The sequence below is a fragment of the Coregonus clupeaformis genome, unplaced genomic scaffold (genome assembly GCF_020615455.1).
Source record: "Coregonus clupeaformis isolate EN_2021a unplaced genomic scaffold, ASM2061545v1 scaf1128, whole genome shotgun sequence".
NCBI lineage: Eukaryota > Metazoa > Chordata > Actinopteri > Salmoniformes > Salmonidae > Coregonus > Coregonus clupeaformis.
In genome coordinates this window covers 151,314-175,679 of record NW_025534582.1, presented here as the reverse complement: position 1 = coordinate 175,679, position 24,366 = coordinate 151,314, and the positions used below count along the sequence as shown (strand labels likewise).

Sequence of the window (24,366 nt, the reverse complement as noted above, 5' to 3'; positions counted from 1 at the left end):
ATTGAGCATGTTTGGGATGCTCTGGATTGACGTGTACCACAGCGTGTTGCAGTTCCCACCAATATCCAGCAACTTCGCACAGTCATTGAAGAGGAGTGGGACAACATTCCACAGGCCGAAATCAACTGCCTGATCAACTCTATGCGAGATGTGTTGTGCTGCAAATGGTGATCACACCAGATATTGACTGGTTTTCTGATCCAAGTGCCTACTTTTTTTTTTTTTTTTTTAAGGTATCTGTGACCAACAGATGCATATCTGTATTCCCAGTCATGTGAAATCCATAGATTAGGGCCTAATGAATTTACTTCAATTGACTGATTTCCTTATATGAACTGTAACTCAGTAAAATCGTTGAAATTGGTCTGATTATTTTCAGTCTTCAGATAACATTCTAATGTTATACTGATCATGTACAGTAGCAGTGGAGGCTGGTGGGAGGAACTATAGGAGGACAGGCTCATTGTAATGGCTGGAATGGAGTAAATGGAACAATATCATACACATCAAACATATGAAAACCACATTCCAGCCATTACAATGACCCCGTCCTCCTATAGCTCCTCCCACCAGCCTCCACTGTACAGTAGGCATTCATCATGTGTTGGGATCAGTCAGAGTAATGAGCTATGTGATGGTCTTGCTATTGCTGTCCCTACTCTTCAAATAGATCACCAAGAATACAACAAAATATCAAACATAAAAGATGCCTAACATTACTTACACAAATGTTCAAATTGACATCCCATAGAACTATCCCAAATTCATGATCTTTCAAACATTCAAGATTACTTTATTTACAAGGCTGGATTGATGTGCTGTGGATTATCAACAACAACACAGAAAGAGCGCTGTCTTTATAAAAGAATGGATGACATCAGGGTAGACTAGTATACTCTTCACTGATGAATATGATTCATTCATATTATCAAGGCTACTATTTGTTGAAATAGGTTAATCCTATCTAATAGAGACCAATCTCTTTTTGTATGTAGGCTAATCCCACATAACTATGTAAGCGAAACTCAGGCTGAAGCCATATTTTAGCAGCCCTTGAAGATGTCTCAGCAAAATAGCCTTGGGAGACATTTTGAATAGCACACAGCTGAGGGCCTTAAAAGTCTTCCACATCAGGGACTCTGTGTCTGACTGTGTGATCCAGATCCTGTATCTATCTCCCACCATTGACCTCCCAAATGATCACGCCGCATCATTATGAGAATTGGTCCGGGCGGCACAGAGCAGAGTAGAGCAACAGGGCAGAGTGAGTGTGCCACATCCGCCACTGGAGGGATCAAATCTGTGCCATCTGATGCGCAAGGATTTATAGGTTTAGTCAAAATTGCTTTTCCCGACTGTGGAGATTAAGCACCGTGGGATGTTTATTGGTCAGGCCAGAGCTGCTGCTTCTTCCCAGGCCACGATGCTGTTCTGCTGAAGACAATGTCCCAGGACCCACTCGGAGAGGTTTTAGCCCTGGTGGGGTGTGGAATTTGACTGGAGTTTGAGCGGTCTACAGGGGTATGTGCACCATGCAGGTGGATACTGTGTTGGTGCTGTTCTGCGTCTGCCTCATGTGGGTTTCTGGGAGATCAGCTCATCAAAGAGGTGACAAGCTGGTGACCTACAAACAAAGCAGGTAAATGCACATTCCATCCTAGCATCTATACATAACATAAACTGCATGTATGGCATGAAATGTATCCTTTGATTGACATTTTATATCTAGGCATGTGTTAAAATGTTAATCTATATTTTTAATAGATGTCCACTTGGTGATGGTAATGTTCTGTTGCCCTCACCTGTTCTGCTCCCCCACCAGGTGATTTCAGACTTATTCAGACAGGGGATTTAGAGAGGGGACCTATATTCCAGTATCTAATAATGTTCTATTGTTGGATGTTGTGGCTGTTGCTCCATGGGTGGGTGAACTGGATGTGGCACTATTGGATGGAATGAATATCATTCTGATCAGTTTATGATGCATGTTTATAGAGCCCTAACTCAACCTAGCCTGGTCCAATCTGTTTTTGGCATGTCAACAACTATAGGAGGTGGCAAGACCGCACAAACAGACCTGGGACCAGGCTAGGGTAAACTAATACTTTGATGTGCATATAGTTAACAACATACAGAACCAATTACAGTTGAAGTCGGAAGTTTACATACACATAAGCCAAATACATTTAAACTCAGTTTTTCACAATTCCTGACATATAATCCTAGTAAAAATTCCCTGTCTTAGGTCAGTTACCTGGAATAGTATAACAGCAATCCTTCTACCCCCCCTCCACCACCCCCCCATAAAAAAAATAATAAAAAGCAGGAGTGGTTGTCCCACTGGCTATCTTAAGTTGAATGCACCAATTTGTAAGTCGCTCTGGATAAGAGCGTCTGCTAAATGACTTAAATGTAAATGTCAGTTAGGATCCCCACTTTATTTTAAGAATGTGAAATGTCAGAATAATAATAGAGATAATTATTTATTTCAGCTTTTATTTATTGCATCACATTCCCAGTGGGTCAGAAGTTTACATACACTTAATTAGTATTTGTTTAACTTGGGTCAAACGTTTCGGGTAGCCTTCCACAAGCTTCCCACAATAAGTTGGGTGAATTTTGGCCCATTCCTCCTGACAGAGCTGGTGTAACAAAGTCAGGTTTGTAGGCCTCCTTGCTCGCTCACGCTTTTTCAGTTCTGCCCACAAATGTTCTATAGGATTGAGGTCAGGGCTTTGTGATGGCTGATGTCTTGAGATGTTACTTCAATATATCAACATAATTTTCCTTCCTCATGATGCCATGTATTTTGTGAAGTGCACCAGTCTCTCTTGCAGCAAAGCACCCCCACAGCATGATGCTGCCACCCCCGTGCTTCACGGTTGGGATGGTGTTCTTCGGCTTGCAAGCGACCCCCTTTTTCCTCCAAACATAACGATGGTCATTATGACCAGAGGACATTTCTCCAAAAAGTACGATATTTGTCCCCATGTGCAGTTGCAAACCGTAGTCTGGCATTTTTATGGCGGTTTTGGAGCAGTGGCTTCTTCCTTGCTGAGCGGCCTTTCGGGTTATGACGATATAGGACTCATTTTACTGTGGATATAGATACTTTTGTACCTGTTTCCTCCAGCATCTTCACAAGGTCCTTTGTTGTTGTTCTGGGATTGATTTGCACTTTTCGCACCAAAGTACGTTCATTTCTAGGAGACAGAACGCGTCTCCTTCCTGAGCGGTATGACGGCTGCGTGGTCCCATGGTGTTTATACTTGCGTACTATTGTTTGTACAGATGAACGTGGTACCTTCAGGAGTTTAGAAATTGCTCCCAAGGATGAACCAGACTTGTGGAGGTCTACAATTTTTTCTGAGGTTTTGGCTGATTTCTTTTGATTTTCCCATGATGTCAAGCTAAGAGGCACTGGGTTTGAAGGTAGGCCTTGAAATACATCCACAGGTACACCTCCAATTGACTCAAATGATGTCAATTAGCCTATCAGAAGCTTCTAAAGCCATGACATCATTTTCTGGAACTTTCCAAGCTGTTTAAAGGCACAGTCAACTTAGGGTATGTAAACTTCTGACCCACTGGAATTGTGATACAGTGAATTATAAGTGAAATCATCTGTCTGTAAACAATTTTTGGAAAAATTACTTGTGTCATGCACAAAGTAGATGTCCTAACCGACTTGCCAAAACTATAGTTTGTTAACAAGAAATTTGTGGAGTGGTTGAAAAAACGAGTTTTAATGACTCCAACGAGTGGAAAAAAGTATTTGATCCCCTGCTGATTTTGTACGTTTGCCCACTGATAAAGAAATGATCAGTCTATAATTTTAATGGTATGTTTATTTGAACAGTGAGAGACAGAATAACAACAACAAAAATCCAGAAAAACGCATGTCAAAAATTTTATAAATTGATTTGCATTTTAATGAGGGAAATAAGTATTTGACCCCCTCTCAATCAGATAGGTTTCTGGCTCCCAGGTGTCTTTTATACAGGTAACGAGCTGAGATTACGAGCACACTCTTAAAGGCTGTCAGAATGCGACGGCGAAATGCGGTAGGCGAAGTCAAACGCAGGACACAGAGCCTACTGGAAACGTACTTTACTTGAAAGTAACCAGAGAAGAAAACAATCTCCATACAAGGAGGAAAACCAACCCGCACACGAACACTGCCGATGACGAATACAATAACACACAACACACAATGAACGACAAGAGGGTTAAATAGGGAATACAATACAACGTAATGGGAAACAGGTGTACACAATCAGGACTAAACAAGTCAAACACCGAAACATAGATCGGTGGCAGCTAGTACTCCAGGGACGACGAATGCCGAAGCCTGCCCGAGCAAGGAGGAGCAGCCTCGGCTGATTCCGTGTCAAGGCAGTGCTCCTAATCTCAGCTTGTTACCTGTATAAAAGATACCTGTCCACAGAAGCAATCAATCAATCAGATTCCAAACTCTCCACCATGGCCAAGACCAAAGAGCTCTCCAAGGAAGTCAGGGACAAGATTGTAGACCTACACAAGGCTGGAATGGGCTACAAGACCATCGCCAAGCAGCTTGGTGAGAAGGTGACAACAGTTGGTGTGATTATTCGCAAATGGAAGAAACACAAAAGAACTGTCAATCTCCCTCGGCCTGGGGCTCCATGCAAGATCTCACCTCGTGGAGTTGCAATGATCATGAGAACGGTGAGGAATCAGCCCAGAACTACACGGGAGGATCTTGTCAATGATCTCAAGGCAGCTGGGACCATAGTCACCAAGAAAACAATTGGTAACACACTACGCCGTGAAGCACTGAAATCCTGCAGCGCCCGCAAGGTCCCCCTGCTCAAGAAAGCACATACAGTGGGGAAAAAAAGTATTTAGTCAGCCACCAATTGTGCAAGTTCTCCCACTTAAAAAGACGAGAGAGGCCTGTAATTTTCATCATAGGTACACGTCAACTATGACAGACAAAATGAGATTTTTTTTTCCAGAAAATCACATTGTAGGATTTTCTATGAATTTATTTGCAAATTATGGTGGAAAATAAGTATTTGGTCAATAACTAAAGTTTCTCAATACTTTGTTATATACCCTTTGTTGGCAATGACACAGGTCAAACGTTTTCTGTAAGTCTTCACAAGGTTTTCACACACTGTTGCTGGTATTTTGGCCCATTCCTCCATGCAGATCTCCTCTAGAGCAGTGATGTTTTGGGGCTGTCGCTGGGCAACACGGACTTTCAACTCCCTCCAAAGATTTTCTATGGGGTTGAGATCTGGAGACTGGCTAGGCCACTCCAGGACCTTGAAATGCTTCTTACGAAGCCACTCCTTCGTTGCCCGGGCGGTGTGTTTGGGATCATTGTCATGCTGAAAGACCCAGCCACGTTTCATCTTCAATGCCCTTGCTGATGGAAGGAGGTTTTCACTCAAAATCTCACGATACATGGCCCCATTCATTCTTTCCTTTACACGGATCAGTCGTCCTGGTCCCTTTGCAGAAAAACAGCCCCAAAGCATGATGTTTCCACCCCCATGCTTCACAGTAGGTATGGTGTTCTTTGGATGCAACTCAGCATTCTTCGTCCTCCAAACACAACGAGTTGAGTTTTTACCAAAAAGTTATATTTTGGTTTCATCTGACCATATGACATTCTCCCAATCCTCTTCTGTATCATCCAAATGCACTCTAGCAAACTTCAGACGGGCCTGGACATGTACTGGCTTAAGCAGGGGGACACGTCTGTCACTGCAGGATTTGAGTCCCTGGCGGCGTAGTGTGTTACTGATGGTAGGCTTTGTTACTTTGGTCCCAGCTCTCTGCAGGTCATTCACTAGGTCCCCCCGTGTGGTTCTGGGATTTTTGCTCACCGTTCTTGTGATCATTTTGACCCCACGGGGTGAGATCTTGCGTGGAGCCCCAGATCGAGGGAGATTATCAGTGGTCTTGTATGTTTTCCATTTTCTAATAATTGCTCCCACAGTTGATTTCTTCAAACCAAGCTGCTTATCTATTGCAGATTCAGTCTTCCCAGCCTGGTGCAGGTCTACAATTTTGTTTCTGGTGTCCTTTGACAGCTCTTTGGTCTTGGCCATAGTGGAGTTTGGAGTGAGACTGTTTGAGGTTTGCCAATGAACATCTGAATGATTCAGAGGAGAACTGGGTGAAAGTGTTGTGGTCAGATGAGACCAAAATGGAGCTCTTTGGCATCAACTCAACTCGCCGTGTTTGGAGGAGGAGGAATGCTGCCTATGACCCCAAGAACAACATCCCCACCGTCAAACATGGAGGTGGAAACATTATGCTTTGGGAGTCAACTTCACCGCATCAAAGGGACGATGGACGGGGCCATGTACCGTCAAATCTTGGGTGACAACCTCCTTCCCTAAGCCAGGGCATTGAAAATGGGTCGTGGATGGGTATTCCAGCATGACAATAACCCAAAACACACGGCCAAGGCAACAAAGGAGTGGCTCAAGAAGAAGCACATTAAGGTCCTGGAGTGGCCTAGCCAGTCTCCAGACCTTAATCCCATAGAAAATCTGTGGAGGGAGCTGAAGGTTCGAGTTGCCAAACATCAGCCTCGAAACCTTAATGGAGAAGATCTGCAAAAAGGAGTGGGACAAAATCCCTCCTGAGATGTGTGCAAACCTGGTGGCCAACTACAAGAAACGTCTGACCTCTGTGATTGCCAACAAGGGTTTTGCCACCAAGTACTAAATCATGTTTTGCAGAGGGGTCAAATACTCATTTCCCTCATTAAAATGCAAATCAATTTATAACATTTGTTAAAACATGTGTTTTTCTGGATTTTTTTGTTGTTATTCTGTCTCTCACTGTTCAAATAAACCCTACCATTAAAATGATAGACTGATCATTTCTTTGTCAGTGGGCAAACGTACAAAATCAGCAGGGGATCAAATACTTTTTTCCCTCACTGTAAGTGTATGTTAACTTCCGACTTCAACTGTATGTGGAACTGATGGATTAAGTGGCAATGAGGCATACCGTATATTACATACAGTACGGTATGTTACAAACAGTACCGTATATTACATACAGTACGGTATGTTACAGCTGAATGGCAAATCTACTACAATGGTTGCTTTTAATCTGATGTTGTTGCAATGTTGTAGCTTTAGGACAGTACAGATTCTAGACCAGATATAATTAACCGCAAATACCATAACACGTTGTCTTGCCATATTGCCTATGGATTCATAAAAAAATATATATTTAATTTTTTTGTCAACCTTTATTGACAGGGAGTCAATGCTTAGACCATGGTCTCTTTTTCAGATGAGCCCTCTCTAGCACCACAATACACATACAATAAATACATTAAACTACACATTCATATAGGCCTACACATTAAAATACACATTATTATACACAACAATAAAAACCTGCAAAATATGAAATATTCCTAAAATGTCCTACAGTACAATGCTAAGAACAGAACTGTGTGCCTGTTCATCTCTGGTGAAGATGATGAAGATGTTTCCCATCCAAACTGCAGGGTGCCTTTAGACTCACTATCAGCTTTGAGTGAGTTACGCCCACTTAGTGTATTCCAAAGGCCCTTTCATTTCCTAATCCCACATACCATGTCTCCTTTAGACACAGTATCACTCTCATGTGATCATGGCTCTTTGAGCTATTTTTACAGTCACTAATGTGTAAGTATACACACCCCTTGCACAGTCTTAAAATTGTTCTGCCTTAAAATGTATTCTAAAAAGGAATTCAATTGGATTTTTTTCCTACCAATCTACTCCACATGTTCAAAGTGAAAGAAAAATTATAGAACATTTTCTAAATGTATTAAAAATAAAAAACAAAAAGGTCTTGAATGATTGCATATGTCTTCACACCCCAGAGTTAATACTTGGTGGAAGCACCATAGGCAGCCATTATAGCTGTGAATCATTTTGAATAAGATTCTACCACCTTTGCACAACTCTTAGGGAAACATACATGTATATCCATTGTTTTTGTCAAAATTGCTCACGCTCATTGAATTTGGTTGGGAGTCATTGATGGACACCAATATAAATAAACCTAGTCTCTGATTTTCAAGCAAATTTAAGTCTGGACTGAGACTTGAACACTCAACACCTCTTGGAAAGGTGTTACATTTGGCATAAACATTTGTTGAATTGTCTCGCTGAAAAATAAACCTCTATCCCGGGGGTTAGGTTTTGAGAAGGTTGATTTTCCTTTTAACAAAAATATATATATATATTAAAAAGAAAAATAGATTGTGTTAAGATATTGAATCACAATTATATTTTCAAGGAAAATTCAAAGTCCTTTATTTCAAAGTTACTCAGATATTGTTGTAGGTCACTCTCATGTAGATTGGAAATGTTATGGTCATGAATAGATGCCACACATTTTTGCAACATTGGAACACAGAATATTGCTGTGAGTGAAACCAAATGTTAGCGACACATAACTTGAAACAGGCCCCATAAACATATATGGCTCAGACTTGAACATGTGTTTATTTCCTCTCTTCAAAAAACAACAGGACAAAAGCAGTATCAGACAGTCTTAGCTTAGCTTAACAGACACTGATGGTATAAACCCGACCTCTCACCCCAAAGCTTTTTCTCTAAAGTTCATATGAAAAGCATTCTCTGTCCTCTTGAATGGCACCAAATAACAACAATAGTCAATAGTACAATCAGCTTCTGAGAAATGCAACGTTTTGTTGTGACTGGACTGCTGTGGATCCAATCACAGAACTGGAGCAAACCGATATCCAGACAGAGCAATTAAAAAAATAATTGAGTTTAAAACTGGGACCAGTGAACTGCGATGCACTTTCAACTGAGTTTTCCCTTGTTATGTGCACTTAACAGGAGTCGATTAATGACCCTGTTGTGGACTCTGTCTGGCCAGAAAAGACATGCAACTGTATAGCAACAGCAGAGCTATAGGACGCCCCAAGGCAGTGTTCTGCAGACAGACAGACAGACTCACACACACACACACACACACACAAACACAAACACACACACGTGCATACACACAGACAGACTTTTCTAGACTCTGGTCTGTGGAGGGGATTGGAGAGACATTTGTGCCAAGCGGATTAGCAACCAGCTGCTGGGGAGGACAGAGAGGAATATCACCCATTACCCATCAGCCCACAGTGGTTAGCGCCCAGCAGTGCTCTCTCTTGCTCTCTGTCTGATTGTCACGGTAGATAATATTGCTGTCTGCTGTCCTCCTCTCTCCATGCACGCCTGTAGGCCACCCATTAATCCAGTTTAGGGTTTTTAGGGGAAAATCATTGTTTTATTCTGTTTCAAATGTTTCTGCCGTGACCTGGATAACGCTATGAAAGAGACAAGCATTCAGATGTAGGATCCCTTAGAGCGTTGACAAGAGATGAGCGTGTTCTCTTGTAATAGTGTTTCTCTGAATGCCCTCATGCCCTTTGAGTGTTTTGGGGATAAAAATGGCAATGAATCAGCTGTATCAGATGAATGAATGAATCAGATGAATGAATGAATCAGATGAATGAATGAATTAATCAGATTTATCTCAAGGCAAGTTGAGAGTAAAAGACACATTTCTGCTTAGCTTTATAAAAAAAACATGATATGGACTAACAATTTCTACTGTGGCTTACACTAGTTGTTGCTTCTTTGAATTATTTATTTGTTGTTGCTATACTGCACCAAACTTGCTTTGTATTTCAGCCTCACAATACTGTCATACAACAGTCTCAGTAAGATGAAAGGTCATCATTACAAGGTTACTATATACTTGCATTTACATTTTAGTCATTTAGCAGATGCTCTCATCCAGAGCGACATACAGTAGTGAGTGCATGCATTTTCATTCGTACTGGTCCCCCGTGGGAAGCGACCCCTCAATCCTGGCATTGCAAGTGCCATGCTCTAACAAACTGAGCCACTCCTGTGTCATTTATTCTATATCTATCACCTATACTGGAGTTCATCTTGCCATTTTGACCAGAAGCTCTTTGAAATAATTGTGTGATCTTTTCATTATGCCCAGGTGAATGTCACTATTCCTTTCCTAAAAACAATTAACAATTCAGGTGGATGTTAGAGGGCCTTCTTACTGAAGAATGTGTTTGTTTCATATGATTGTGTTTTGCTTTTCGTGTTTTGATACACTGCCGATTTTTCAGGTTTTCCTACTTACAAAGCATGTAGAGGTCTGCCATTTTTTTATCATAGGTACACTTCAACTGTGAGAGACGGAATCTAAAACAAAAATCCAGAAAATCACATTGTATGATTTTTAAGTAATTAATTTGCATTTTATTGCATGACATAAGTATTTGATACATCAGAAAAGCAGAACTTAATATTTGGTACAGAATTGTTTGCAATTACAGAGATCATATGTTTCCTGTAGGTCTTGACTAGGTTTGCACACACTGCAGCAGGGATTTTGGCCCACTCCTCCATACAGGCCTTCTCCAGATCCTTCAGGTTTTGGGGCTGTCGCTGGGCAATACGGACTTTCAGCTCCCTCCAAAGATTTTCTATTGGGTTCAGGTCTGGAGACTGGCTAGGCCACTCCAGGACCTTGAGATGCTTCTTACGGAGCCACTCCTTAGTTGCCCTGGCTGTGTGTTTCGGGTCGTTGTCATGCTGGAAGACCCAGCCACGACCCATCTTCAATGCTCTTACTGAGGGAAGGAGGTTGTTGGCCAAGATCTTGCGATACATGGCCCCATCCATCCTCCCCTCAATACGGTGCAGTCGTCCAGTCCCCTTTGCAGAAAAGCATCCCCAAAGAATGATGTTTCCACCTCCATGCTTCACGGTTGGGATGGTGTTCTTGGGGTTGTACTCATCCTTCTTCTTCCTCCAAACACGGCAAATGGAGTTTAGACCAAAAAGCTCTATTTTTGTCTCATCAGACCACATGACCTTCTCCCATTCCTCCTCTGGATCATCCAGATGGTCATTGGCAAACATCAGACGGGCCTGGACATGCGCTGGCTTGAGCAGGGGGACCTTGCGTGCGCTGCAGGATTTTAATCCATGACGACGTAGTGTGTTACTAATGGTTTTCTTTGAGACTGTGGTCCCAGCTCTCCTCAGGTGATTGACCAGGTCCTGCCGTGTAGTTCTGGGCTGATCCCTCACCTTCCTCATGATCATTGATGCCCCACGAGGTGAGATCTTGCATGGAGCCCCAGACCGAGGGTGATTGACCGTCATCTTGAACTTCTTCCATTTTCTAATAATTGCGCCAACAGTTGTTGCCTTCTCACCAAGCTGCTTGCTTATTGTCCTGTAGCCCATCCCAGCCTTTTTATCCCTGATGTCCTTACACAGCTCTCTGGTCTTGGCCATTGTGGAGAGGTTGGAGTCTGTTTGATTGAGTGTGTGGACAACTGTCTTTTATACAGGTAACGAGTTCAAATTGGTGCAGTTAATACAGGTAAAGAGTGGAGAACAGGAGGGCTTCTTAAAGAAAAACTAACAGGTCTGTGAGAGCCGGAATTCTTACTGGTTGGTAGGTGATCAAATAATTATGTCATGCAATAAAATGCAAATTAATTACTTAAAAATCATACAATGTGATTTTCTGGATTTTTTTTTTAGATTCCGTCTCTCACAGTTGAAGTGTACCTATGATAAAAATTACAGACCTCTACATGCTTTGTAAGTAGGAAAACCAGCAAAATCGGCAGTGTATCAAATACTTGTTCTCCCCACTGTATGTATAGTTTAATTGTTGTTTATTGATGTGTTCATGCAGGGCTCATCCCTGCTTAAATAAAGGTTAAATGAATAAATAGATATTTTTCATCAACAGATCCAGGAGAGAAACATCAAGAATGGATGATGGAGGAGCTCACAGCAAGACCGGAAGGTTAGAGTTCAATGTCATTGTACAAAACACTGATATGCAAAAGTGGTTTGCCAACTTGTAGCATGACATGAAAGGTGTTATCAATACATTTGATATTGTACATACAGCAAAGCTGATATTGTGAAATTATACAATACTTGACAGTGTACAACATCTCTTTGCCCATTGAAAAAATAGATCCTCATCGCATAGCCTAACCCTAAAAAGACAACCTCTTTTCCTCACTACAGCCCGATTCTAAAACGAAGTCCAGACATGACAAAATCTCCCATGACAAAATCTGAGCAGCTCTTAAGAATAGATGACCATGACTTTACCATGAGACCAGCATTTGGAGGTAAGACTTTACAGGAGTCATATAATGTGTAAATTTTTACCTAGTGAAATCATCAGGTTTAGTTTGTGAAAAACATGCTCCACATAAGCTTTATACATACACTTCATATAATAGTAATAATAATATGCCATTTAGCAGACGCTTTTATCCAAAGCGACTTACAGTCATGCGTGCATACAATTTTTGTGTATGGGTGGTCCCGGGGATCGAACCCACTACCTTGGCGTTACAAGCGCCGTGCTCTACCAGCTGAGCTACAGAGGACCAATTCATCAATGTATGTACCCTGCATCAACAGTGATTACTTTGATGGTAATGCACAAATGGTTTATTCACTCCCTTTAGTTGTGTTTGCTGTTTTGATGTTGCTTAGAGCACCAACGCCAACTATTTTTCCCCTTTAAATGGGGTCAGCCAATCTATCCAATGGTCTTATCAGCTCAGCCCTCCTGCCCTAAAGACACCAACAACATGACAAGCTGTATATTGTCATGCTAATACAGACGTAGGGTCTTAATTGCAAAGCAGGAAATGCAAATTTGTAGTGTATTCAAGGTTGAAAAATGCTTCTAAAGTTTGTTATTTCCACTTTAAAATGTCAGACTTGATTTGCCCTAACGAAAAATGTATGAATCCCTACCATTTTCCCCCCATAAATTATAATCCACATAATAATTCAAATTTCCTGTTGCTGCAGGACTATTTTCCTGCTGTAGCAAACTGTCTCAAATTCAGATCTGTACTCTTTCTTTTAACAAGGATGTTGACAGGTTTCATGGTCAACGTACAGGGATTTGCTGTTGTGGGATTATAGGACATATCCCACTGGGCGCACACTGGTTGAATCAAAGTTGTTTCAACATAATTTGTCAACATATTTTGATGTGGAATCAGCATGGAAAATACATTGGAGCATGGAAAATACATTGGATTTTTTAAAAGTCATCAATCAGTACTGTTTTCATATAATTTCAACCAGCGTTTTAAACATTGAAATTAGGGTAAAACTTCAACTTAAATACATTGACTTAACCTGACTAACAGGTTCTTACATCAATCTTCTGTAATTTCCACATAATAATTGGATCTATGCATACATTGAAATTTTACATGGAAACGTTCAAAATCGTTTCATCCTATACACTGAGTATACCAAACATTAATAACACCTGCTCTTTCCATGACATAGACTGACCAGTTGAATCCAGGTGAAAGCTATGATCCCTTATTGACATCACTTGTTAAATCCACTTCAATCAGTGTAGATGAAGGGGAGGAGACAGGTTAAAGAAGGATTTTTAAGCCTTGAGACAATAGAGACATGCATTGTGTATGTGTGCCATTCAGAGGGTGAATGGGCAAAACAAAAAATGTAAGTGCCTTCGAATGGGGTATGGTAGTAGTTGCCAGTTGTGTAGTTGTGTCAAGAACTGCAACGCTGCTGGGGTTTTCATGCTCAACAGTTTCCCGTGTGTATCAAGAATGGTCCACCACCCAAAGGACATCCAGTCAACTTGACACAACTGTAAGGTGGAACTCAATATTAGGACGGTATTCCTAATGTTTGGTATACTCAATGTATATTGCGTGGTTGAAATTATTTAACATTTTATATTCGATTAGACATAGTTTATTTTACCTTGTTTCAATGTTGATAGTAAAATGATATGTTTGAATCAACTTAATTGTTTCAACACAATGCTATCAATCTAAATAAAGAGGTATGTTGAAATAAAATGTGAAGCCACAATTACCGCCTGAACAGTGACTCCTACTGGTATATGAGGGGTAATGCACTTCAGTGAGAACAAATCACCATCCAGATACCTACCTCTATGTGCCCTGCTTAGCTTTGGAAACAAGCTGTGTACATTTCAGCTGAGCTATCATGGCAACACATTTAGACATTGATCAGCTTCCATACTCATTCACGTAAATCACATTGAATAGTTGAAAGTAACTCCTCTAACTTTTGTTACTTCACATGCTGTATGTGAAAGTACATTTGGAGTGAGGTTGGTTTTATGTAGGCTACATTGACATCTGTTTTGCCCAACAAAGGACACCATCATTTCAATGTGTAGCTAGGTGTACTATCATTCATCCATGGTTGATTGGATCTTTGGAAGTTTAGAAGTAGTCACCATTAGCCCTGTAAATAGGATGCATTCATGATATGAATAGAAAATGTTTACCTTTGGATATTGTCTTGTATATGAAGGATGGTTGGCTGATTTCACATTTAATCTACAAAAATCTGTTGAAGAATAGGACTAAATCAAATCAAACTTTATTTGAAGGGCATTTAAAGTTTGATTTGATATAGTGTTATTCTTTAACTTAGATTTTTGGTTGATATGGAGATGTGAATCCAACATATTAATCATTAATTTGTAGTCAAACTGGATATTGAATTGTCACTGTTCAGGCAGGAAGTGTTGGACTGTGGCTTGACATTTTATTTCAATATACCTCTTTATTTAGGTTGATGGCATGACGTTGAAACAATGACGTTGATTCAAACATATCATTTTACTATCAACATTGAAACAAGGTCAAATAACATACAGTCTAATCAAATATGAAATTCAAAATAATTTCTATATACAGTATATTAAAAACAGGATATAAAAATATGTTTTTTTTAACGTTGTCAACGTCTGGGTGAAGTGGTGAAACGGAATCAGGCGCAGGACACAGAACTGAGAAATGAATGGATTTACTAAAACAAAAGTAAACCATAACAAACCCTCCACGCAGGGAAGAGCAGTACAACAGCTCACCAAACGACGTAGAACAACAGACAATCACGCACAAACTCAGGAGGGAAAACAGAGGTAATTATAGGGACACAAATAAGCATAATGGGTAACAGGTGTGAATAATAAAGACAAGACTAGTGTAACACAGAAACATCGATCGGTGGCAGCTAGTACTCCGGTGACGACGAACGCCGGAGCCTGCCCGAGCAAGGAGGAGGGGCAGCCTCGGCTGTATTCGTGACAAACTTTTCTACATATACATAGTTCTGATGACTATGTTGAAATTAGATTGATGTAACAACCTGTAAGTCAGGTTAAGTCAATGTATTTAAGTAAAAGTTCTACCCTAATTTCAATGTCTACAATGCTGGTTGAAATTAGATTAAATCAGTACTGGTTGATGACTTTTTTCAAATCCAATGTATTTTCCACGTTGATTCCACGTCACAATACGTTGACAAATTACGTTGAAACAATGTTGATTCAACCAGTGTGTGCTCAGTGTTCTCATGTTATTTTTGAGTTATTTACATGTTGGGAATCCATAATACCTTTAGGACGACCTTCTTAGTTCAAACATAGAGATACAATAATGTTTGAGGCCAAATTACAAAATGTGTTTCAGAGCACCCAGGCAAGCCCATGGATCAAGCAACATGTGCGTTGCTGTAGAATGAATGTCATATTCATGCCAGAACAATGGCCAAAATGTCTTGTTTTATGTTTTATGAATACATAAAAATAAACAGCTGTAAGTGCAATCTGAGTGATAAAAACATCACACTATGAATGACCCCTCTGTCCTCCTTTAAAATGTCTCCTATTGCCACGCCGACTCCCAAACTCTGTCTGGAAGAGAAAGAAAATTGATCTATAAAAGACAGATCTGAAAAGCATCCAGATGTTTGAGGCTGCAACAATTGTGATCCATTGTGACCTAACTGTATTCCTGTACTAAGGCAGATGATGGAGAGTAAAAGTTCAAACTGTTCAAAAATAGAATCCAGCCCGTCATGGCACAAGCGGGAATGGCCGGCAGGGAGGTAACTCAGTTGGTAGAGCATGGTGTTTGCAACGCCAGGGTTGTGGGTTTGATTCCCATGGGGTATGAAAATAAAAAATTATATAATGTATGCACTAACTGTAAGTCGCTCTGGATAAGAGCGTCTGCTAAATGACGTAAATGTAAAATGTAAACAAGCAAATTTTAGCTCATTCGCTGACAATGCAGCGCTGTATTTATTGTAGTGTATTTTTGCATTAGGCTTACACTGACTGTGAATGAAAATACTGTATACTGTATAGACACAGCATAGTCACAATACATGACACATGACGTTCTCTGTGTTAGAATCAATGATTATCCATTATAGCAATGCATGAAGGAAATGAAGGATAAACTGTAGTGCACATTTTTTAAATAGGTTTTTGAACAGAGGTCCAGGATAGTCAATTAATTCTGAAAATCTACTCTCTCACTGAACTTACTATCAATGCAATTTTATTTAATTACAGGACCCCCTATTCCAGTTGGGGTAGATGTTCAGGTTGAAAGTCTGGACACAATCTCTGAAGTGGATATGGTGAGTGGGATTTGAGTCTCTTTACATGGTGAAGGGTCATCTTTCCTAGCCTGGTGGAACAGGCCTGATCGCGCAATAGCTCACATTCTGTTTCACTTGAAGTGAAGTGAAACTAAACATGAGCAGAGCCGTCAGTCTGCTTGACCAGGGTAAATATTTTCCCCAAACTATAACACCCATCTATAACCCCCCATCCCCACCCCCACCACCACCAGCACCCCACCACCACTCCCACAACCACCACCACCCCCATCCCCACCACCACCACCACCACCACTCCCACCACCACCCCCACCACAACCACCACCCCCACTCCCACACCCACACCCACCACCACCACCACCACCACCACCACCACCACCACCACTCCCACAACCACCACCACCCCCCATCCCCACCACCACCCCCCACTACCACCCCACCCCCACCAACCTGCTGTGTTGTTTCAGGACTTCACCATGACCCTGTACCTGAGGCATTACTGGAAGGACGAGCGCCTGTCCTTCCCCAGTACCAACAACCAGAGCATGACCTTTGACAGCAGGCTGGCCAAGAAGATCTGGGTTCCTGACATGTTCTTCGTCCACTCCAAGAGGTCCTTCATCCATGACACCACCACGGACAACGTCATGCTGAGGGTGTACCCTGACGGCAACGTGCTCTACAGTCTGAGGTAGCTGCTCAGCTCCACTGTGTTATGGCCCTGCTACGCTATAGCCATCGGGCGTACAGCAGTGCCATGAGCCATCAGCCATTGAGGAAATGCTTCCTTTGAAATCAATGAAAGCTGCTGTACTGCCCCTGTTGCACACGCGTTGCGTCACGTCCAATGGCAGCATCCAAGCTTAAGAATCACAGAGGTTCAATTCTCGCATGTTCATTCTTTCTTGTGAATTGAAATAATGAGAAATGACAACACGCTATTTACAACTTTTACAGTGGGTGCAAATAAAGCATAGTGAGCAGAACGAGCAAGGAGTTGGGCAAAGCCAAGCACGAGCTAGCGAGATCCTTTTGGTGTATTGTAGCATGTATTTTTACTGTTGCTCTACGCACCACTTATTGCAGAACCACTGACCTATATTTTTTACTTGACTATTATTTCTGGCGTTATCCCTAAGATCTGGAAAGTGGAGCATGTCCTCCCCCTACATAAAGGAGGAGATCCTGACTTAGATAATTACGGTCCAATTTCCAAATGATCTTGCCTTTCCAAAGTTTTAGAATCCCTGACTAACTTTCCCCTAATAACTTTTTTTACTTCTCACTCTATTCTTAATGTGCACAAATCCGGTTTTAGACCTGGACATAGCACAATTTCAGCGGCTACGCTTGTTTTAGATGATGTGTTAAATTGCTTGGATCATAAAAATCATCGTGCTGCCTTATTTATAGACCTTTCCAAGGCCTTCGATACCGTTGACCATCACATTCTCATTAAAAGGTTGACTGAAATAGGCCTGGATCATGCTTCTTGCAAGTGGTTTGAAAATTATCTGTCAGACAGGACTCAATGTCTGATCTCCTGTAGCTCAGTTGGTAGAGCATGGCGCTTGCAATGCCAGGGTTGTGGGTTCGTTTCCCACGGGGGGCCAGTATGAAAAATGTATGCACTCACTAACTGTAAGTCGCTCTGGATAAGAGCGTCTGCTAAATGACTAAAATGTAATGTAAATTATCTTTGATGGTGTTAAGTCTAGTTTCCTGGATATCACAAAAAGTGTACCGCAGGGGTCAGTACTGGGACCTGTTCTCTTTACTATTGATATAAATAATATTGGTCTATCTGTTAAAACTTGTAATATTAATCTGTATGCAGACGACACTGTTATGTATGCCATTGCCCCAACTATTGACCAGGCCATGTTAGAGCTGCAATCTGACCTTGTTACCTTACAGAAAGCCCTGGTTGGTTTAAAACTTGTTGTTAATGCAGGCAAAACTAAATACATGTTTTCTCTATGTCACGACTTCCTCCGAGGCTGCCTCCTCTCCTTGTTCGGGCAGGCTTCGGCGTTCGTCGTCACCGGCCATCTAGCCACTGCCGCTCCTCATCTCATCATTCCATTTGTTTTTGTCTTGTTTATTACACACACCTGGTTCATATCCCCTCATCAGTACCTGTATAAGTGTTCCCTCTGCCCCCTTGTCTTTGTGTGTGATTGTTTATTGTGGAGGAGAGAGAAGCTCGGTGGAGCTCGGTGTATTTTGTATCCCCGGGAATATTACCTGTGCGCCGTGTATTTTCCAGTGCGGCTGTTTTGCGCATTACTGCGTAACTCTGTGGTTCAGAATAAATCCTGTTATTCTGTGATTTACCCTCCTGCGCCTGACTCCTTCAAAATCACCTCATCACACTCTAGGTCTCGCAATAATTTTCAGATGGACTACATATTTATTCATTGGATGGTTCTCCCATTGATCAGGTTCCCTCCTACACATATCTGGGCATTTGGATTGACAAAGACTTAATGTTTAAAAAACATACGGATGAACTAGTTAGAAATCTAAGATTTAAAGTGGGCTTCTTTTTTAGAAATAGATTTTGCTTCTCCCTAAGTAGCAGGAAGCAGATTGTACAGTCAACTTTCCTGCCAATTCTTGATTATGGGCACACCATTTACCAGATTGTAGCAGCCACTACTCCTAAACCTTTGGATGCCGTCTAACATAGCGCCATTCGTTTTATCACTGGTGACAGTTTGAATACTCACCACTGCATTCTGTATCAAAAGGTTGGCTGGTCCTCATTAAAGTCCCGTAGATCAATTCATTACTCCCTTTTTGTTTACAAAGCTCTACTACACAAGCTTACAACTTACCTAACTTCGTTGCTAACGTATAAAAGAATGAGCAACCAATTCCGCTCGCAGGATTGATTAACTGTTGAGGTCCCTCTGGTCTCGACCAATTTAGGTAATTCCTCCATTAGTTTTAGTACCCTCCATTGTTGGAATAACCTACAAAATTTAGTGCATCTTGATTCCTTGGTGCCGCTAAGGCAGTTTGGGACTCCGGTGTTGAATTAATTAATTGAGTATTGCAGTTTATTTTTTTATTTAAAAAAAATGTTATTTAGATGATGTGTTAAATTGCTTGGATCATAAAAATCATCGTGCTGCCTTATTTATAGACCTGATTGTAGTGGTTTATGTGTTAAAATTGTGGTGTTGAGCCTTGTGGTTATTTTTATTCTTCTTGTTTTAATTGTAATGTAAATTGTTCTTCCTGTTGTGAGAAAATGTTTGTACTCAGGGCACCATTGCGAATAAGACCCTGGTCTCAATTGGGCTACCCTAAACAAATAAAAGCTTATAAAAATGTGTATATTTCGGATAGGGAACACATCCTCTGTGAAGTGTGCGTGTGCACAAACTCAATTCGGCCTTGCACTCCTTCTAAACAACGCCATTTTTTAAAACTTTGGCAAAACGTCAAGTCTATAAAACTTAGTGCACTGGGTTCGTAACATATTCTGGTTTTGGAAAAATAAAAATGTATTGAGATCAGATGTTTCATCGATGAGAAAATTTGCTAAATGTCGGCCCAGTTTGATCTACTTCCATCCTCTCCCACTGCCCACGACTGGACTTCCTCTCACTACCATATTTGGTGGTGAGAAAACGGCTTTGTGTAACAGGTAGAACGTCACATTGACGCTAATGGCAAAGCAACGCAACGCGTATAGTGAAGCTGCAGTGTTACCCCCCCCCCCCAAACTTCTCTGCCAATAACAGCTAGTTTTCAGGTTACATATCACTCCCATTAGGCCCCTCCGCTCTGGTGGGTTGATCCCCGCACCACAATCCTAACTGTGGTTAATGCACTGCTTTGGTGCACATTCCCACTCCCCTCAGACCACTCTCAGAAAGTCATAGCAAAATTATTGCTTCAGAAATAGTTTTTTGCTCAAAAGCAATTTTGTTTCTTTTGGACCATTATTATGGAAAACTATTACAGTAAGGTACTTAATTGTTACCCAGAAATGATTTGATATTGAGATATAAACTTCTGCACCTGGCCTTTAATTTGTTTCATACCCCATTCAAGTGAGCTCATAATAGTCATACTGATCCATTTCAGCTACAGTTCAGCATAAAAGCCAAAAAGAAATCGAAGTGTTTCACAATATAATCATCACTTTGTATCCATATTAAATTCTGGTCAGGCATAAGTCAGGCTCTGATGTCACTTTTGTTCTCACAGAGTCACAGTCACGGCCATGTGCAACATGGACCTGAGTCGCTTCCCTCTGGACACACAGACCTGCTCCCTGGAGATAGAGAGCTGTGAGTGCATCTATCAACTTCACCATTTACCTACACATCTCTGATGACATTTGATTTATGTTTTTATCACATGTTCAAAGATAATCGATCATATTTGTATGAGGTATTCATTGGGGTTTTTGAACATTCTCTCATCAGATGCATACACGGACGATGATCTCATGCTGTACTGGAAGAAAGGCAACGAGTCACTGAACACGGACGAGAGGATATCTTTATCCCAGTTCCTCATCCAGAAGTTTCACACCACTACAAAGCTGGCCTTCTATAGCAGTACAGGTAACCCTGAAGTCACAGATTGAGTAGATATTACGTAGACATTACAATGACACATTATAGGCCATTGGCGTATTTACTAACACAACCGTGGGCCACATTAAATCGCCTTGCTGGCCGCATTTGGCCCGCTAGTCGTGAGTTTCTGACCCCTGCACTATGGGAATGGAAACAGGTGAAAAGGACTGGATCTGTGTAGAATATCAGCTGTGTTTCTTTTTTATTCTCAGGCTGGTACAACCGTCTCTACATTCACTTCACCCTGCGACGCCACATCTTCTTCTTCTTGCTCCAGACCTACTTCCCAGCCACCCTCATGGTCATGCTGTCCTGGGTCTCCTTCTGGATTGATCGCCGGGCCGTCCCTGCTAGGGTCCCTTTGGGTAGGAAAGGCCCTTGCCAGAAGGACTAGGACGTTTTTTTTTAGCTCTAGGCTAAATTTATATTTCCATGTTTTATTTGAGATATAGTACAGTCTTGCTGTCTTTCCAACAGTGATTGTGAAGTTTATTTGGTCTCGACGGTGCCCCCAATAAGGCTAGAAATTAACTGTAAAATGTCCAGCTTCTCAAATACAGATCAAGCCAAGACCTGGACTCAAAAGCTATTTCAATGAGATCTGTGTCTGGGTAACTGTCCCTAATGTCTTCACATAGGTTGCTAAACCGTCTGTTTTGACTCTGTCCAGGTATCACCACAGTGCTCACCATGTCCACCATCATCACTGGAGTCAACGCCTCCATGCCCAGAGTGTCCTACATCAAAGCAGTGGACATCTACCTGTGGGTCAGTTTCGTATTTGTCTTCCTCTCGGTCATAGAGTATGCCGCGGTCAACTACCTCTCGACCGTACAGGAACGGAAAGAGAGGAAACTAAGAGAGAGGGTACGGTTTGTTTCATTTCATTTACATAAAATGTTTTTCTGCTTTTCTGTATACAGTTATTTTTAGGACTACATCTGGTGAACAACTTTGCATACTGCATATCTCTCTATATGCCAAATGTTGTGGCATATGGAACTGAAACTGCATAAGAAGCCTAAGGAGGAAGTATTTCAACTCACACAGCCCCTGAAAACCTTTCCTGCCACGAACAACCTTGTTGAGAAGCCCTAAGCTCGAAAATTACTAAATATATTAGACATCAGTGGATTTAAAGCCACTTAAAAGTTTTGCAGTTTCAAAGTCTTGTCCTTTAATTCACCATTTTTCTCTTTGTACTCCCCGCTACCTGCAGTTACCGTGTACCTGTGGCATCGGAAACCCTGACGACGTCATGTGCGAACCCCAGATCACTGGCTACACCACCATGGACGCCAACAGTATAGGGAACTATGGCACCGCAGGGAACTATGGGATGCCGGAGAACGGCGGCAGGCAGGAGAGGATGTTGGCCCAGGTGGTTTTGGGGGATCCCCAGCTCACGGGCCAGGTAAAGAGGCCAGGCTATGTGAACATTTGGATAGACACCCACGCCATAGACAAGTACTCACGGATGGTCTTCCCTGGTTCCTACGTCCTGTTCAACATCATCTACTGGTCCATCTACTCCTAACGCCTGGCCTGTGCCACGAATGGGGAAGGACCCTACTACCCTAACACATCCACATGCTGCAGTTAGAGCACAACATGTTCGTATTCATTAGGCACCAAACGGCACAAAACTGACTGAAACAGGGAGCGACTACCTGAACTTGTCCAATAAGAAACACACGTTTTTGTTTTTCAGGGCAAAACTTTTGCTACATTTTGTAAGAGTATGCCCTAATGAATATGAAACAAGACTCCACTGTAACTCCATTAACAGGGATAGTGGCCACGCAGAGAGAAAACATGTTATTTTTTCTGTTTTCAAGAGAAAAGACTGAGATATGGCTTATAAATTGTGAGGTGAACATTGCCTTCTTGACCCAGCCTCTTAAATGGACCTATTCATGTACATTGCATTCGGAAAGTATTCAGACCCCTCAACTTTTTTCACATTTAGTTACGTTTCAGCCTTATTCTAAAATGCATTAAATGTTGTTTTTTTCCTCATCAATCTACACACAATACCCCATAATGACAAAGCAAAAGCAGGTTTTTAGACATTTTTGCAAATTTATTACAAAAAATAAATATGGAAATATCACATTTGTGACCGACCGCCTTGATTCGGTCTTATGTAGCAAAATTTGAAGTGGTGTTTTTTTACATTGGAATAAAAGCAGAGACACGGAGCTACAAAATGGTATATCATACACTGCATTTAAGGGAACAATGGGAAAGTAATTCTGCTTTGAAAGTTCATAAACTTGTAATCTCACTTTTGAGAAAATGGCCTTTGAATGTTTTGGTACCTACTGAAGAGCTCTTCTTTGTCTACACCTGTTCAACATCGTTCACACACTCTTAAGCGTTAGCCCCACCCATCTCGTTTTGCTCTCGGAGCGTTCAGAGAGCACACTTGATGCTCTGGCCGATGAGTAGGGTTGATCCGAGTGTTCTGACCTCACAACAGCAGTGAAGCACCCAAGCTAACTGGCTAACATTGGCTAGCTTGCTAGCTACTTCCAGACACAAAATTGGGATTATGGTTCATTGTTTACCTCTGGATAACATGAAAACAGCCTAACCAGCTCTGCTAGGGCGAGTAAAATGGTCAGTGGGGTGTTCTCTCATTTAATGTTTTTCAGAGCGTTGGTGACTGTAACTGTGCTGCTGGCAACAATTTAATGATGCTTTTTTACCGACGTTTACTGACACCGGCCTTATTCAACGGGTGTTGTGCATTCGCAAATTCATCAGTTATTCAGCGCTCTGGCATACCCAGACTGAATTTACGAACGCACCCGAAATGGTTACTTGCATAGTGGAGGCTTTTGTTAAGACATGTAGCTAGCTAGCTAGGTAAACAATGAACCATAATCCCAACTCATGACATTACTACAATGCATGAATCTGCAGGTAGCTAACCAACCAGGTTCAACGTTAGCTAGCTAACATTAGGCTCTAACTAGCAAAGCAAATGGCTCTGAGATACGAATAATAAGATCATACATGTAAAGTTTGCTAGCGAGCCAGCTAACGTTAGCTAGCTAGCTAACAGTACACTTTTAACTTGAAATGAAACCACTTTCTGTCAAAATTAGAAATGTGTAATATCTGAAAATGTAGCTAGCTAGACTATCTTACCCGTATATATCATGCATGATGGACGCATCTCCCTGTCACGGATGCCATGATTGACCTTAGTTTGA

General features: G+C 41.5%; 1 protein-coding gene across 1 annotated transcript; it reads left to right on the top strand.

Moving 5' to 3' along the window:
• The first annotated feature begins 1,325 nt into the window (after nucleotides 1-1,325).
• LOC121538840 (gamma-aminobutyric acid receptor subunit rho-1-like) lies at nucleotides 1,326-23,119 on the top strand. Its single transcript, XM_041847011.1, has 10 exons — nucleotides 1,326-1,639; nucleotides 11,824-11,880; nucleotides 12,111-12,217; nucleotides 16,495-16,562; nucleotides 17,012-17,235; nucleotides 20,769-20,851; nucleotides 20,990-21,130; nucleotides 21,358-21,510; nucleotides 21,816-22,012; nucleotides 22,365-23,119. Exons 1-10 carry the CDS (start codon nucleotides 1,524-1,526, stop codon nucleotides 22,680-22,682), a joined length of 1,464 nt encoding a protein of 487 aa, XP_041702945.1. The 5' UTR covers nucleotides 1,326-1,523; the 3' UTR covers nucleotides 22,683-23,119.
• Nucleotides 23,120-24,366: the final 1,247 nt, after the last annotated feature.